General features: G+C 36.8%; 1 protein-coding gene across 12 annotated transcripts in view; it reads left to right on the forward strand.

Annotated features, from left to right (window-relative positions):
• The window catches only part of ARFIP1 (ADP ribosylation factor interacting protein 1), a 114013-nt gene that overhangs the window by 63579 nt on the left and 35448 nt on the right, over positions 1-14986 (forward strand). For all 12 annotated transcript variants that reach the window (XM_008685489.2, XM_008685496.2, XM_008685494.2 and 9 more), the window contains 2 exons: positions 106-218; positions 8076-8297. In XM_008685489.2, the coding sequence (XP_008683711.1) occupies positions 106-218; positions 8076-8297 (335 nt within the window). The remainder of the gene's footprint in view (positions 1-105; positions 219-8075; positions 8298-14986) is intronic.

Below are 14986 nucleotides of genomic sequence, written 5' to 3' on the forward strand. Positions count from 1 at the left end.
AAATGCATAAGTAGTTTAATTTGAATAGCATCAATGGTTTGATTTTTTTTCCCTACTTTATTTTTGTCTTCTGTTTGTGTTTTGTCTTCTGTTATGATGGTGCAGGTGGCCAGAGAACACAGACCAAAAGTGGACCAGTTATTCTAGCAGATGAAATAAAAAATCCTGCAATGGAAAAGTTAGAGCTTGTTAGAAAATGGAGTCTAAACACCTACAAGGTTTGTATTTTTTTAATGTTTCCACCCTAACTGGCTCTAAGAATTTTCATTTATATGTTGTTCACATTATTATTTGCAATTATATGAATATATAGTAGAGAATAATGCCATCTAACTATAAAAATACAATTAGAAAATGAAGTAATTTGTTTTATTGATCTCTGCATAAATGTAGTTTAAAAAGTCAGTAGCAAAGGAGTAAAAAAGGTGCAGAAATGCTTATTAATTGATAGCACATAGTTGAAAGAAGAAATATATTGCCTTTGAATATGTTTGCCTGTAGAACTGCTATAGACATGTCTATCCCTACCTCCTCTTTTTGATACTTTGTTGCAACTGAATGTCAAAGAGATGTCATTTTTCAGAGTTGGAATGCTCTGATCTTATTGTAATAATTAAGCATTAAATGTACAGACAGCACCACATAGCAGATGAGTTGAACTTCAAAATTTATTGATGTTGTTACTTGCATTGCCTCAGAGTAATTGGTGGCTTTTTTTTTGTATGGCCTCTGTAAAACAAATAAGCAAATTATTTAATCTGTAGTATATTTGATGTATTACAAATAGTTCAAGCCACAAATCCACTTAGTACCTTTGAATCCTAATAGAGACAAAACAGTAGAATTTAAAGAACAGTTGGGGGGGCGCCTGGGTGGCACAGCAGTTAAGCGTCTGCCTTCGGGTCAGGGTGTGATCCCGGCGTTATGGGATCGAGCCCCACATCAGGCTCCTCCGCTATGAGCCTGCTTCTTCCTCTCCCACTCCCCCTGCTTGTGTTCCCTCTCTCGCTGGCTGTCTCTCTCTCTGTCGAATAAATAAATAAAATCTTAAAAAAAAAAAAAAAAACACTTAGGGGCACTTGGGTGGCTCAGTTAAGTGGCCGACTCTTGATTTCAACTCAGGTCATGATCTGGGGGTGGTGAGATCGAGCCCCACGTCAGGCAGTGTGCTCAATGTGCAGTCTGCTTGAGAGTCCCTCCTTCTCCCTTTGTCTCTCCCCCTGCTCACGCTCATGCTCGCTCTCTTTCCCTCTCTCTCAAATAAATAATCTTTTTTAAAAAATAGTTTAAAGAACAGTTAAGTGGATGAAAACCCTAGCTACTCAAGTTAGAACACTGTCCATAACACTCTCTGTATTTGTGAATTATTTGTGGGTGTAGTGGTTTGTAAGTCAGTAATTGTCTATATTTTTATACAGAGTACATGTCTCTTACGTGTCTTCTCAGGAGTAATAGAGAAGTGAATTTATTCTTTCAGTTAATACTTTTAAAATATCTGAAATCATCTACAAAAGTACAGGTTTTTCTTAAGATGATAAAAGTGCCCCGAGACATGTTCATGAATCTTTCCAAAAATTCTTTACCTCATGCCAGTGTAGCCCTGAGAAATGCCAGTGGGAGCCGTCAAACATTGGTGCCAGCGTAAACTGTTCTCATTCAGGACATTGTATTTAATTATTGCTCCTTTGTTATCAAGGATGCAGATTCTCTCTTTCCATGTATTGTTTTTGCCTTTTGTATTCCCTCATATCACAACAATTCACCCAGATAGCCAAATTTCTACTTCATCTCCTCATTGATGCCACGTATTTATTATCATTAAATGGACTTTGCCTCCATACTGTTGTTTGACTTTATCCCTTTTTCTCCATTGCAGCTTTCACAGCCATAGTCTTTGTTACTCTCACATACTGAAATAGCTTCTTGACAAAACCTCTTAGACTGCATATTCTGCGCTGCCTGATACGGTTCGCTCTTGCTTGAAATTGTTCAGTTGATCCCCATTGTCTTTCAAATGGTGTGGATCTGACCCATCTACCTTGCCAACATTATCCCCTCTTGCTCCTCTCTCCCACCAGTGGATCCAGTGATCCATACCAAATTATCCAGAGATTTCCTAAACAAACTGTGCTTTCTCACATGTCTGTAACTTTGTTCATGAGACTGTATCTGCCCACTGCTTGGAATTCCTCTTTTTGCTCCCTTTCACTTATTTGTCTTTCATACCAAACTGAGCTCCATTTGTTTATTTATTAAATTTATTTATTCAACCATTCCTTTGTACATTATTTATGAAATTGCCTCTAACTAGTAACATTCTGTGATCACACATTGAAACCTAAAGAATACAGGCCTTAGCAGTGCCTGTTGGGCTCAGTTGGTAGAGCATGCAACTCTTGATCTTGGGGTCATGAGTTCAAGCCCCACGTTGGCTGTACAGATTACTTTAAAAAAAATAATAATAAATAGGGACGCCTGAATGGCTCAGTTGGTTAAGTGTCTGCCTTCAGCTCAGGTCAGGGTTGTGGGATCGAGCCCCGTGTCAGGTTCCCTGCTCAGTGGGGAGTCTGCTTCTCCCTTTCCCTCTGCCCTTCCTGCCACTCGTTTTCTTTCTGTCTCTCTCACTCTCTCTTAAATAAAGTAATTAAATATTTTTTAAAAGAATTAATAAAAATAACTACCACCCTAAAAAAAATAACAGGCCTTATTTCTGAACCATGTCCTAGTAATTACCAATTACAAAATTTAAGATTTTGTTCATTTGAGCCTTCTCTTGTGTTCTTTAGTTCATGTTTCCTTCATTCCCTTTTTTCCTATATGCTTATTATCTGTTCCCCATTTTTCGTCCTTTTCTTTTACAATAATTCTAAGTTGAATCATTATTAAGATTCTATATTTATCTCTTATATTAACATACCACATTCAGCCTTTTTATAAGTTTGGGTTAATGAAATTGATCAGCCTTTAAAAAATGTTGCACACGTGGCATAATACTATATGAAGGAGATATCGTTCTCCTCAGAATGTTTATTTTTAACTGAAAATTTTTTTCATCAGAGCTTAACTGGGAAATTGCATCCTAAATCAGAAGAGTGGGGCGCCTGGCTCGCTCAGTCAGAGCTCATGACTCTTTTTTTTTTTTTTTTTTTTTATTTATTTTTTTTTATTAATAATGATTTTTTATTATATTATGTTAGTCACCATACAGTACATCCCCGGTTTTCGATGTAAGGCTCGATGATTCCTTAGTTGTGTATAACACCCAGTGCACCATGCAATATGTGCCCTCCTTACTACCCATCACCGGTCTATCCCATTCCCCCACCCCCGAGAGCTCATGACTCTTGATCTTGGGGTTGTGAGTTCAAGCCCTGTGTTGGACCTAGAGCTTACTTTAAAAAAAATTAGGCATGCCTGGGTGGCTCAGTAGCCTGCTCTTGATTTTGGCTCAAGTCATGATCTTGGAGTTCAGGGATTGGGCCTCCCGTTGGGCTCTGCACTCAGTGTGAAGTCTGCTTGAGGATTCTCTCTCTCCTCTCCCTCTTGCATGCACTCTCTCTCCCTCTTTCTCTCTCTCAAATAAATCTTTAAAAAAAATTTTAAGTGTATTTATACTTTAAAAAAATAAATAAACACGGGCGCCTGGGTGACTCAGTTGTTAAGCCTCTGCTTTTGGCTCAGGTCATGATCCTGGGGTCCTGGGATCAAGCCCCACATCCGGCTCCCTGCTCAGTGGGGAGGCTGCTTCTCTCTATCCCTTTGTCTGTTGCTCCGCCTGCTGTGCTCTCTCTCTCTCTGTCAAATAAATAAATAAAAACCTTAAATAAATAAACAGAAGAGAAAAAGAATGTTCTAACTTAGATGATTTTAATGGAGTTTATAGCCCGTGTGTCTGGGCTGGCATATGCTTCTCAACCGAAACAAGCTCAGAGTGAAATGACTTTATTGGGTCTCCTTTACTCTGTTCTTATGGCTCTTTTACCTTTTCATTCCAAATTATGGGCTATATAGGACATTCATTGTCATTTGGATAATCCTTCAAGTATAGATTTTGATTTGGTTGATTTAGGTCTGTGCTTGTTACCCATTTTACTGTTGAGCAACTTGATTCTAGCTACAACTTTGATCTATTTCTTGGGCTTCAGTTCCTGCATGGTTTTCTGCCTTTAATCTCTGTCTGTTTCTCTTCTCTAGCAAACACTGAATAATTCTGGGGAAGATTCATAAGCATGTTTCAGGGTACTTTTATCATCTTAAGAAAACCTGTACTTTTATAGATGATTTCAGGTCATGTTTTAGAAGTATTAACTGAAAAAATAAATTTACTTCTGTATTACTCTTGAGAAGAGACATGTGCTCTGTATAAAAATATAGACAGTTCCTGGGGCGCCTGGGTGGCTCTGTCGTTAAGCATCTGCCTTCGGCTCAGGGCGTGATCCCGGAGTCCTGGGATCAAACCCCGCATTGGGCTCCCTGCTCCGCTAGGAAGCCTGCTTCTCCCTTTCCCACTCCCCTTGCTTGTGTTCACTCTCTCGCTGGCTGTCTCTCTCTCTGTCAAATAAATAAATAAAATCTTTGAAATATATATATAGAGAGAGACAATTCCTGACTTACAAACCACTACACCCACAAACAGTTCACAAATATAGAGAGTGTTAGCCAGTGCTCTGACTTGAGTAGCTAGGGTTTTCATCTACTTAACTGTTCTTTAAATTCCACTGTCTTGTCCCTGTTAAGATTCAAAAGTACTAAGCAGATTTGTGGCTTGAGCTATTTGTAATACATCAATCACTTAAAGGCTTTTCCTCACAGAGACTATTTAGTACTTTTTTATTGGTTGTTAATTTGGGCTCTAAGAACAGGCTGGTGATTTAAACCAAATATATAATGGGAACTATTTTAAGTTTAGGCTCTGATATATCAGTAAGTATTGTTAAATATTATTTTAATCTACCTGATTTTATTCATAAATTTTGAATCCAAAATTTATTTATTTTCTTATTTATTCTCATCCGCAGGAATTCTCACCCCCAAAAATAAAATACATTAAAAAAAAATTTTTTTTTTTAAAATAGAGTAGGGGCACCTGGCTGTCTCAGTCAGTGGAACATGTAACTCTTGATCTCTGGGTTGTAAGTTTGAGCCCCACGTTGGGTGTAGAGATTACTTAAAAATAAAAAAAATTAAAAAAAAAACTTATAAAAAAAGAATAGTGTACTTTTAGAAGTCCATCTTATTATTATTATTTTATTTAAGAATAATCTTAGTTTTAGCATTCAGAGCTATTCAGCCTATTTCCCAAACATTAAATACTTTCTTTGGATGTTTAAGTATTTGCTGTCAGTATTCACACCTTATCTAATTAATCTTTGTTGCCTGTAAGCCAATATCTTTTAAACTTTCATTCCTGTTTTTCTTATCGTATTGCCTTATTCATTTACTGGTTGACCTATTCCGCTTGTTCAGTTTTTGGTATTTTCTTTTATGCTCCCTTCTTTCCTATTCTTCACCCTTAATAACTCTTTAGTATCTATCAGCTTTTGCCATGAAATTCTTTTCCTTGCACTTAAGAGTTTTTATTCACTTTTTGGTATTCACAGAAAAAGTTCTTGGTGCTATTTAAATACTGAGAGTGTACAGCGACTATCTTATAAATTCATGACCTGTACAATGGTGATTCATAGTTATTTTTTTGTACAGTGTTTGTCACTTTATTATATGCACCCTCCCCCAAGTAGCAGATCTACGTAGAGCAGTAATTTACTTTAATTCTTCCTGTCCCTTTCACCTTGCTCCATTTGTCTTATGTTCAGAATGGCTTCTTAATTTATAAGTATGCAATACTGAACAGGACTGTCAGCTCATTGTAAGTCGTCTGCATTTTCAGCAAAGTAGGCTATCTGGAATCCTCTCACTTCCAGATTACTCGGATTGTCCTTAAGAGTGTACATTATATCGAAATACAAGGTGGGAAAGATCCGTTTCAAAACTTATTTCCAGTGTCAAGATTTTAACATGCTTCGTAATCAATATTGCCTTACTGCTCCTTACTGCCTTACTGCTCCTTACTACATTTCCTCATTAAACCTTTGACCCCACTGTCTGCTTGTAACCATTATTTCTGGGAAAAAATGGCCACTTAGACAACAGTAAGCGTTTCTTTCATTTTGCCCGGTCTGCCAAGCTTCTTCAGTGAATTCTAGCTTCTTGACTTTCAACAGACTATTTTATCTGGGTTGCTATGAAAGGTACCATATGTTTTGGCTTTCAAATGGAATAAATCTCTGATAATATTGCATAGGGAAAATCCTGGTGTGGATAAAAAGTGGTACATTTCCTTTATCTTATTACCATTTCAGGTATTATTTCTTGCTAATGTTTCGCTCGTTAAAATGATAAAGTCTTCAGTTAAACTTTTCTCTTGATGTGATTTTCATCTCCTAAGGGTGTATGTGTTCATATGTTTTCCATCGAAATAATTTTATCTCTCTTCTGTGAGTTTAGCCTCTCACCTTTCTATCATTTTCTATGTAGTTAATTTCTCTACCTTTTAAAGAAGGAACTTTATTTTTAAATGTTTATTCACAAAGATCCTTAATTGATGAGAATAGAGAATATGTCAGGGAATTCATTTCGGTTTTAAATAGAAAAGCATGGGGCACCTGGGTGGCACAGCGGTTAAGCGTCTGCCTTCGGCTCAGGGCATGATCCCGGCGTTATGGGATCGAGCCTCACATCAGGCTCCTCCGCTGGGAGCCTGCTTCTTCCTCTCCCCCTCCCCCTGCTTGTGTTCCCTCTCTCGCTGACTGTCTCTCTCTGTCAAATAAATAAATAAAATCTTTAAATAAATAAATAAATAGAAAAACATGAGTAGTATATAATATACTAATATTAGAAGGATAACTATGCATTTCTATTTATTGACAAGGAAAAATCTCAAGATATTTGGTCATAGGAAAGATAGGATACTGTGTATAGCATAGCACAGTCTCATTTTTACTTGAAAAATACTATATACATGAGTATAGAGGTTTAAGGAAGAGTCTAGACTATCCATCAAACTGTTAATAGTAGTTTTTTGTTATTTAGTGGGATTAAGGGAAGGAAGAGGAAATTCACCTTTTATTTCATTCATTATTTTAATTTTTGAAATAGATGGCAATTCTGTAACCAAAACTGTGAAAGAAAAGTTAAAAGAGCAAATTTGCAAATTTTAAAAAATTGCCATATTTATTTATTACTTTTTTAGAATGTTTTAACTTTAAATGATGAAGAGTATATTAATGCCTTATATATAGGTTACTCTCAAAATTCATTATTGAGTAGTGAAGTTGCTTATAATTTTTTTATTGTTAACAGAAATTTCCTGTATCATTATTTCTGGGGCAGGACAGAATAACATAATTTAATACTGTTCTTTCTGGACAGAAGTAAAAATTCAGGAATCTCTCATCTCTACTTCTTTCTCTTCTTTCCTCCTTCCCTCCCTCTCTCTCTCTCTTCCTTCCTTCCCCTTCCTCTCTCCCACCTTTGCCACCCCTCATCTTAACTCTTTCTCCTCTCTTCCCTTCATTCCTCCTGCGTGCGTGTGTGCACGCGCGCACACACACACACACACACACACACACACAGCTATTTAAGAGGAAGATAGAAGGAAAAAAAGTATTTGAAAACAATAGGAAAATAGAATTTTGGTATGCTTATTATTCCTATACTAACAGCCCGTTCACGTTCGTACATCAATGCCAAGTCTCTCAGTTGTCGTAAATAATCTACACAAGTATGCTAAGCCTGAAATACGGTTATGTGAGGAAGCTCATCTAGTAGTATATAAATTAGTTCTCTAAGTCTGAAAACTTCCTCTGATTAGTTATAGTTATTAGATATGTCTGGTAAGTTTATTTTGAACCTTGATGAACTTCTAAGTTGGCTGACAGTTTTCAGTTTTTTAAGGGTATATGCCAGCAATGGTAAATGCCAAGTGCTGTAGCATTTGTACTTTGGATCGCTATATTATTCCTTTCTCTTTTGTTCTTTTTTTCCTTCCTAAACAAAGTGCATCTTTCCACTTTTAGTGCACTCGACAAATTATCTCTGAGAAGCTAGGCCGTGGATCAAGAACTGTGGACCTTGAACTTGAAGCTCAAATTGATATATTAAGAGATAACAAGAAAAAATATGAAAATATTTTAAGACTGGCTCAGACATTGTCAACCCAGCTTTTCCAGATGGTGCATACCCAAAGGCAGCTTGGAGATGCATTTGCTGACCTGAGTTTGAAGTCACTAGAACTCCATGTAAGATTATTTTAAATAACTGTTGAAGAGTGTGGAGGAGGAGAATGGCAATAGTATTCTAAGATGTAATTTGTTACATTTCTGATTTATTTAACGCTTAATAAATTCGGAATTGGTGTTCTTTTAAGACATTTCATGTAATTTTTAAGGAGGCCCAAATGACTGGAGATGTCAGCTGGAGGTTTCAGGAGAAGGGAACTTGGTTAGGAGAAAGGAAAAGGAAAGTACTCAGCCTGCCTGAGTCTAGAAAAAAATCATAGCTGTGTGTATGTGAGCTTGGGGAAAAGCAAATTCAGGTACCTGTTGAAAATCTCTTAGCTATTCTCCAGGTGTCTTGAACAAATAGTAACTTGCTTCACTGGATTCGTGATCTTGGACTGAAATCATTAATATAAATTGTGAGTTTTAAAAATTAAGAATTTTAGAATAATTATAAAATTATTTTTCTGCCTGTATCTCTATAAAGTATTCACCAAAGCATTCCTAAGAATTTCTTACGGTGTCAAAAGTGACTTCTTTGATGTCTTTTTTTTTTCTTTTTTTCCTCACCTGGAGCCAAAAGGTGAAATCCCTTGCATATAGACTTTTTAACTTGAAGAGTTAGATAATTTAGAGCATTAAATTATTTGATAATATCTAGAATCTTGGAAAAAAAGTTTGGCTAGAGATGTCAGTATATCTCATAATAGTGAAGCATACTTAGATTTAATTCTAACTGAGTCACTAGATATACAAAAAGAACTAATATTTGGGAAGCTGATTAATCATAACAACTGTAGTTATTGAGTGTCCACAATTTCAGTGTAATGGGCTGGATGCTTTATAGCCATTATATCATGTAATTTATCTAACAATCCTGCAAGAAATGTTATCCCTATTTTATGAATGAGGAAAACTAAAGCCAAGAGAGGTTGGGTAATATTTATAAGATCACAAAACAAATAAAACGTAGAGCTGTGGGGCACCTGGGTAGCTCAGTAGGTTGAGCATCCAACTCTTGCTTTTGGCTCGGGTCATGATCTCAGGGTCGTGGGACAGAGCTGGTATCGGGCTCCGAGTGCACAGCCACGAGACTGCTTAACCCTCCCCCCTGCTCATGCATGTGCCTGTGTGCACACGCATACTTGCTCGCGCGTGCTCTCTCTCTCTCAAATAAATAAATAAATATTTTTTTAAAAATAATAAATATTTTAAAAGTATATATATACTTTATATATATAATTTATTTATGTTTTATATATACAAACATACACATGGATTTGCTTTGTTTTCATAGCCAAGGACATGTACAGACAGTGAGGCCAGGAGGGGGCAGCTCTGGGTGGGCCTTGCCTGGGCGTGTGCTCAGGGAGGAGCTACACCAGACTTGTCTATGTTTGTCCATGATCTCTTGCTTTCTCTTTAGGTGGAATCTTTAGAGAGAAAAATCCCCACAGTATGGAAAGAGTTAGCTAGGGTATAGAGTCTGGGGAAATGTTGCAGCAGTGTTATCAGTGATGTTGCACTCAGTAGACCCTGTTAAATTATAATAGTTAATACAGATTGGGGATTTACAATATGCCAGATACTGTTCTAAGTGGTTTATATATGTATTAGCTCATTTAATGTTCAGTCTTAGCTAGGAGGTACTTTCGTTATCTTTTCTAGATGTCAAATTCTTTTTTTTTTTTTTTAAACAGAACTGAGAGGTTAATCGTCTGTATTCAAGTCTGTTAGACCCAGTTTTAGTTTTTGAGTTTCTTATTTGAACATCTCTAACCCTTTGTAAGGATTGATAGTTCATGAGTTTTATTCCAATGAGAAAATTTACTTACTTTTTTTAACAGAGTACAACTTTTTTTAAAAGATATTTTATTAATTTGAGAGAGTGAGAGAGAACATGATGGGGGGGGGGGCAGAGGGAGAAGCAGGCTCTCCACTGAGCAGGGAGCAGGACGCAGGGTTTGATTCCAGAACCCCAGGATCATGACCTGAGCTGAAGGCAGACGCTTAACCAACTGAGCCACCCAGGCACCCCCAGAATACAACTTTTTATCTTGCAACTGCCATATGGGTCCATTGGAAATCAAAGGCACAGTATGGGATTTTAATAATCTTAAAACATTTTGCTATTTCATCATCTTAGGAGTTATTTCATCATTACACATCTGTTATTTCCAACCATGTTAAAAATTACTAAGATGATAAGAAAACAAAAGAATGATGGCATCACCTAAAAAAATAATATAATAGGTAAATACTCCTTGTAGTCTTTTTTTTTTAATGTATATGCAATGTAGTTGAAAATTTAGAATTTTTCATTTTTTACCCATATAATGGCGAAGAGAAGACAGTACCAGTTTCACAGTTATTAGACAAAATCAGAAGATGACTGCAGAGAGTCAGCAGTATTGACTCAGCAGTGGTGGCAAAATAGTTAATACAAGTGAAATCCCAGTCTGAATCTTTTGATGATGATATCCTAGGTGAATTTTCTTAAATTCAAGAGTCCATGAATTTTTAAGGACAGAAAGGAAATATGGTACTGTATTAGTCAAGTTCTGTAGACAAACAGAACCAACAGGACATGTAGATACACAGAGAGATGTATTTTAAGAGATTGGTTCACAGGATTTTGGAGTCTTGGTACATGTACAACCTGTGGGGTAGGCTGGCAGACTAGAGACTCAAGGAGAGTTGCAGTTTGAGTGAAAAGGCAGTCTGTTAGCAGAATTCCTTTTTGCTACAGGGAATTCAGTCTTTTTTCTGTTAAGGTCTTCAGTTGATTGGATGAGGCCCACTGCCATTATGGAGGGCAGTCTGCTTTACTCACACTCCACCAATTTAAATATTAATCTCATTCAAAAAACACCTGCACTGAAATATCCAGAGTAATGTTTGACCAAAATCTGGACATCATGGCCTAGCCAAGTTGGCATGTAAAATTAATCATCACAGGTATTTTTATCTAGTTAGTCATTCAATAGGCACAAGTCCATCATGCAACATTTTTTTTAAAGATTCTATTTATTCATTTGTTTTAGAGAGAGACAGAGCACACACGTGTGCACACGCAAGCATACACAAGTGTGGGGAAGGGCAGAGGGAGAGGGACAGGCAGACTCCATGCTTAGCGCAGAGCCTAACTCAGGGCTCAGTGCCACGACCCTGAGATCATGACCTGAGCCAAAATCAAGAATCAGATGCTTAATCAACTGAGCCACCCAGGCGCCCCGTGCAACATTTTTCAACAAGAATTTGGACTATCCTATTTTGCTAAAAAGACATACTATATTATTTTATGATGACTTATACACCAAAATATACTTGATATAATTTGTTAGTGAACGAATGCTAAAGGCAAATGTGTATGCAGAAGTGATTTGAAGGAAATAATGTAAGAAATAGAAAATTTATTGTATTGAACATTCTAATCAGTGTTTATAAATATAAAAATAAGGTCAAACTAGAACCTATTGGAGACTGTTTGAAATTTGGAGTCAGTATTTACAGCATGGATGTTTTTGTATCAGGATTTTCCAGAGAAACAAAACCGGTAGGAGATAGGTACCTAATACACACACACACACACACACACACACACACATATTTATTTTAAGGCATTGATTCCCACAGTTGTGGGGCTTGGCAAGTCTGAAATACGAAGGGTAGGTCAATAGTCTAGAAACCGAGGCCAGATTTCTAATGTTACTGTCTTAAGGCCGAATTCTTCTCCAGGAAACCTCAGTCTTTGCTCTGAAGGTCTTCAACTGGTAAATGAAGTCCACCCACACATTCTGGAGGATAATCTCTTTAAAGTCAACTTTAAATCATATCTATAATGTTTATCATTGCAAATGTTAATCACATCTACAAAATCTGTATCTTCATAGCAACATCTAGACTGGGTATATGACCAAACAACTGGTCACTTTGGTCTAATCAAGTTGACACATAAAATTAACCATCACAGTCTACCCTTTGTCAGTTTAGCAGCACTTAAACACATATCCTTAAACCATACTTAATCTCCAAATAAAGGCAATAGCAAAGTCTTACTTTCACCTAACATGACATAACTATTCATGCTATCTGTCAAAGACAGACTAGCGTTTTCCCCAAAGAGGATGCAAAGTCCTTGAGTGACATTCACTTTTTCCCTTGGTATCCTGTAAGCTAAATACTACGATGTAAAGTTAGTAATATATCTTATGTTGTAGGCTAAGGGGATAAGAGAGGGAAGAAAACAAAGTTATTTGCTTTATACATACACACACATATTGATAACAAAATAAGGAGGAAATATTCATAACAATGATAGTCTTCATTTCTACAGATGGTCACAAGGTCTTAGCTTCTTCTGCTACCCATTCCATATTGCACTGACTGTCGGCTAGCACCTCAGCCTATCAGTTCGTTGCCCAGTGGGGTGACCCAAACCTTCATTCCTAAAGCGTCCCGGCCATTAGTAGTCCTGACTGAAATGGGTTGCTGACGTTTTCCATTGACATTAATCACAGAGCATGGTAGAAGTACTAGGAGATGCCCTGAGAGGTTGCCTGTATTCTAGGCGTACTCTTCCTTAGCAGTCCAGTTTCCTTTCCCTTGGTCAACAGGATCAGTCACACAAGCCAGCAAAGTAACTCTCTTTGCTTATTGATTCTTTTCGAGAAAAAGTTCATAGTGCAGTGATGAAGAGCTGGTGTCCACTTCCTCCTGCCTTATGATATGTTAACTGAGACACATTGACAGCACTTAACACAAGTATGGCAGATGGTGGCACTGAATAAAATATGGTAGTTATGATAGCTGTTTTGGGATTGCGGCATTTAGAAGTTCAGGAAGAATTTGAAGATTAGTCAGTTCTTTCATTTTCTAGGGAAACAACCAGTATCCAGCAATAGAAAAAGCAAATCTCCTGAAACTTTTTTGAATGCCTGTCACCTGTCAGAAACTTTGAGCAAGTTATCTCATTATACTTCCCTATCAAACTTGTAAGAGAATTATCTTCACATTATTACTAAGAAATTGACAAAGAGTTTAATAAAACAGATAAATCTAGTCAGTAGCAGAATCAAGATATGAACTCCCAAACTGTTTGAATTCCCAAATTTTTACCATTTTATCACATGAGTCTCACTCCCAGTTCTGTTAAAGCATGGCACCTCACCTCATTAAATTGTTTTTTTCTCAATTTAGAAGGTAACATCTACATCAAGATTAGAAAAGTTCACATAACCCATATTATTGTCAGTTATCAATGAGTTACCTGTGAGTCTAATTTTTTATCGCTCTGTATTGTTTAATTTAACCGACTTGTTATTAATTAGGTAATAATTTATAGTACTAAAACTGGATGTTTTAGATCCAGTCAGATGTTTCTGTTATTTGGCCCTAATGTAGAAGGGGAAATAGTGGTCATTTATATCTGATGAGTGTGTGTAAATGATATAGGAGCTGCTAAAGAGAAAAAAAATTCTAATGTTTTGAAACTTTGTTCTCTCTCTGTATAAAGCAAGCAGATACTGAGATTAAGGAATTATAGGCTTTCCCTGTTCAGTGGCAGAGTAGAACCACAGCCGTGTTCTTCATGTATATATCCTTTGGTTCCTTTATATTTAGTTTATTTGTAATTGCTAAGGCAGTTTATAATGTGTAAAATGTCCCTGTCCAACCAAAAATACTAAAACAACTTATCAACTAAATGAAGTTTATGAATCATGTTTTATTTTCAGTGCCAAAAAAGCATATTTAATTATGTATTTCTTATAATGCATATACATATGTATATTCATTTCTTTCTGGTGTCCCGATTATTTTATATCTTTTACTTACTATGTCTCCTGTACCTTACTATAAAAAAATCGTTATTATTCTAGCCAGTTAAGTTCAAATTATATATTAAAATCTTAAGTTTTATAATTCCTTCATAGAATTACAGGTGGGATTTATATTCGTGAAACAGAACAGTGGCAGTTTGCTCTTCCTGTCTGCTTTGAATTTAGGCCTGTTTCTTCATTGTAAATATACTATTTCAAATTCTGCTATACAACTTTTCAATCTGCTATTTCATCTTACTATGCTGTGGGTTTTTTGTGTTTTGTTTTTTTTTTTTAGTAAAAGAGTAGCCTTCTAGGTTGTATAGCTCTCCCTTTGGCTAATTAGGACTTGTGGCATTTTCAGTGTTAATAATGTGAATTTGCGGATATTGAGAATTTTTAGAAGTAAACAGTGTTAGGGTACCTGGGTGGCTCAGTTGGTTGAGTGTCAGACTCTTGATTTCGGCTCAGGTCATGATCTCTCAGGGTCTTGGGGTGGATCCCCAGGTCAGGCTCCGTTCTCAGCAGGCAGGCAGCTTGAGATTCTTTCTCCCCTTCTCCCTCTGCCCCTCACCTGAGTTGTGCACCCGTGTGCTCTCTCCCAAATACATAAATCTTCTCTACTTTTTAAAAGATTTTATTTATTTATTTGAGAGAGATCGTGCAAGAGAGAGCATGAGTAGGGGGAAGGGGCAGAGGGAGAGGGAGAAGCAGACTCTGCTGAGCAGGGTGCCTGATGCGGGGCTGGATCCCAGGACTCCGGATCATTACCCAGGCTGAAGGCAGACACTCAACTGACTGAACCACCCAGGCGCCCCTCAAATACATAAATCTTAAGAAAAAAAAAAAAAGAGTTACATGGATGTCTCAAAGGAAAATGCTTTTAGCACC

The sequence above is a fragment of the Ursus maritimus genome, unplaced genomic scaffold, assembly GCF_017311325.1.
Source record: "Ursus maritimus isolate PB19 unplaced genomic scaffold, ASM1731132v1 scaffold_11, whole genome shotgun sequence".
Lineage (NCBI taxonomy): Eukaryota > Metazoa > Chordata > Mammalia > Carnivora > Ursidae > Ursus > Ursus maritimus.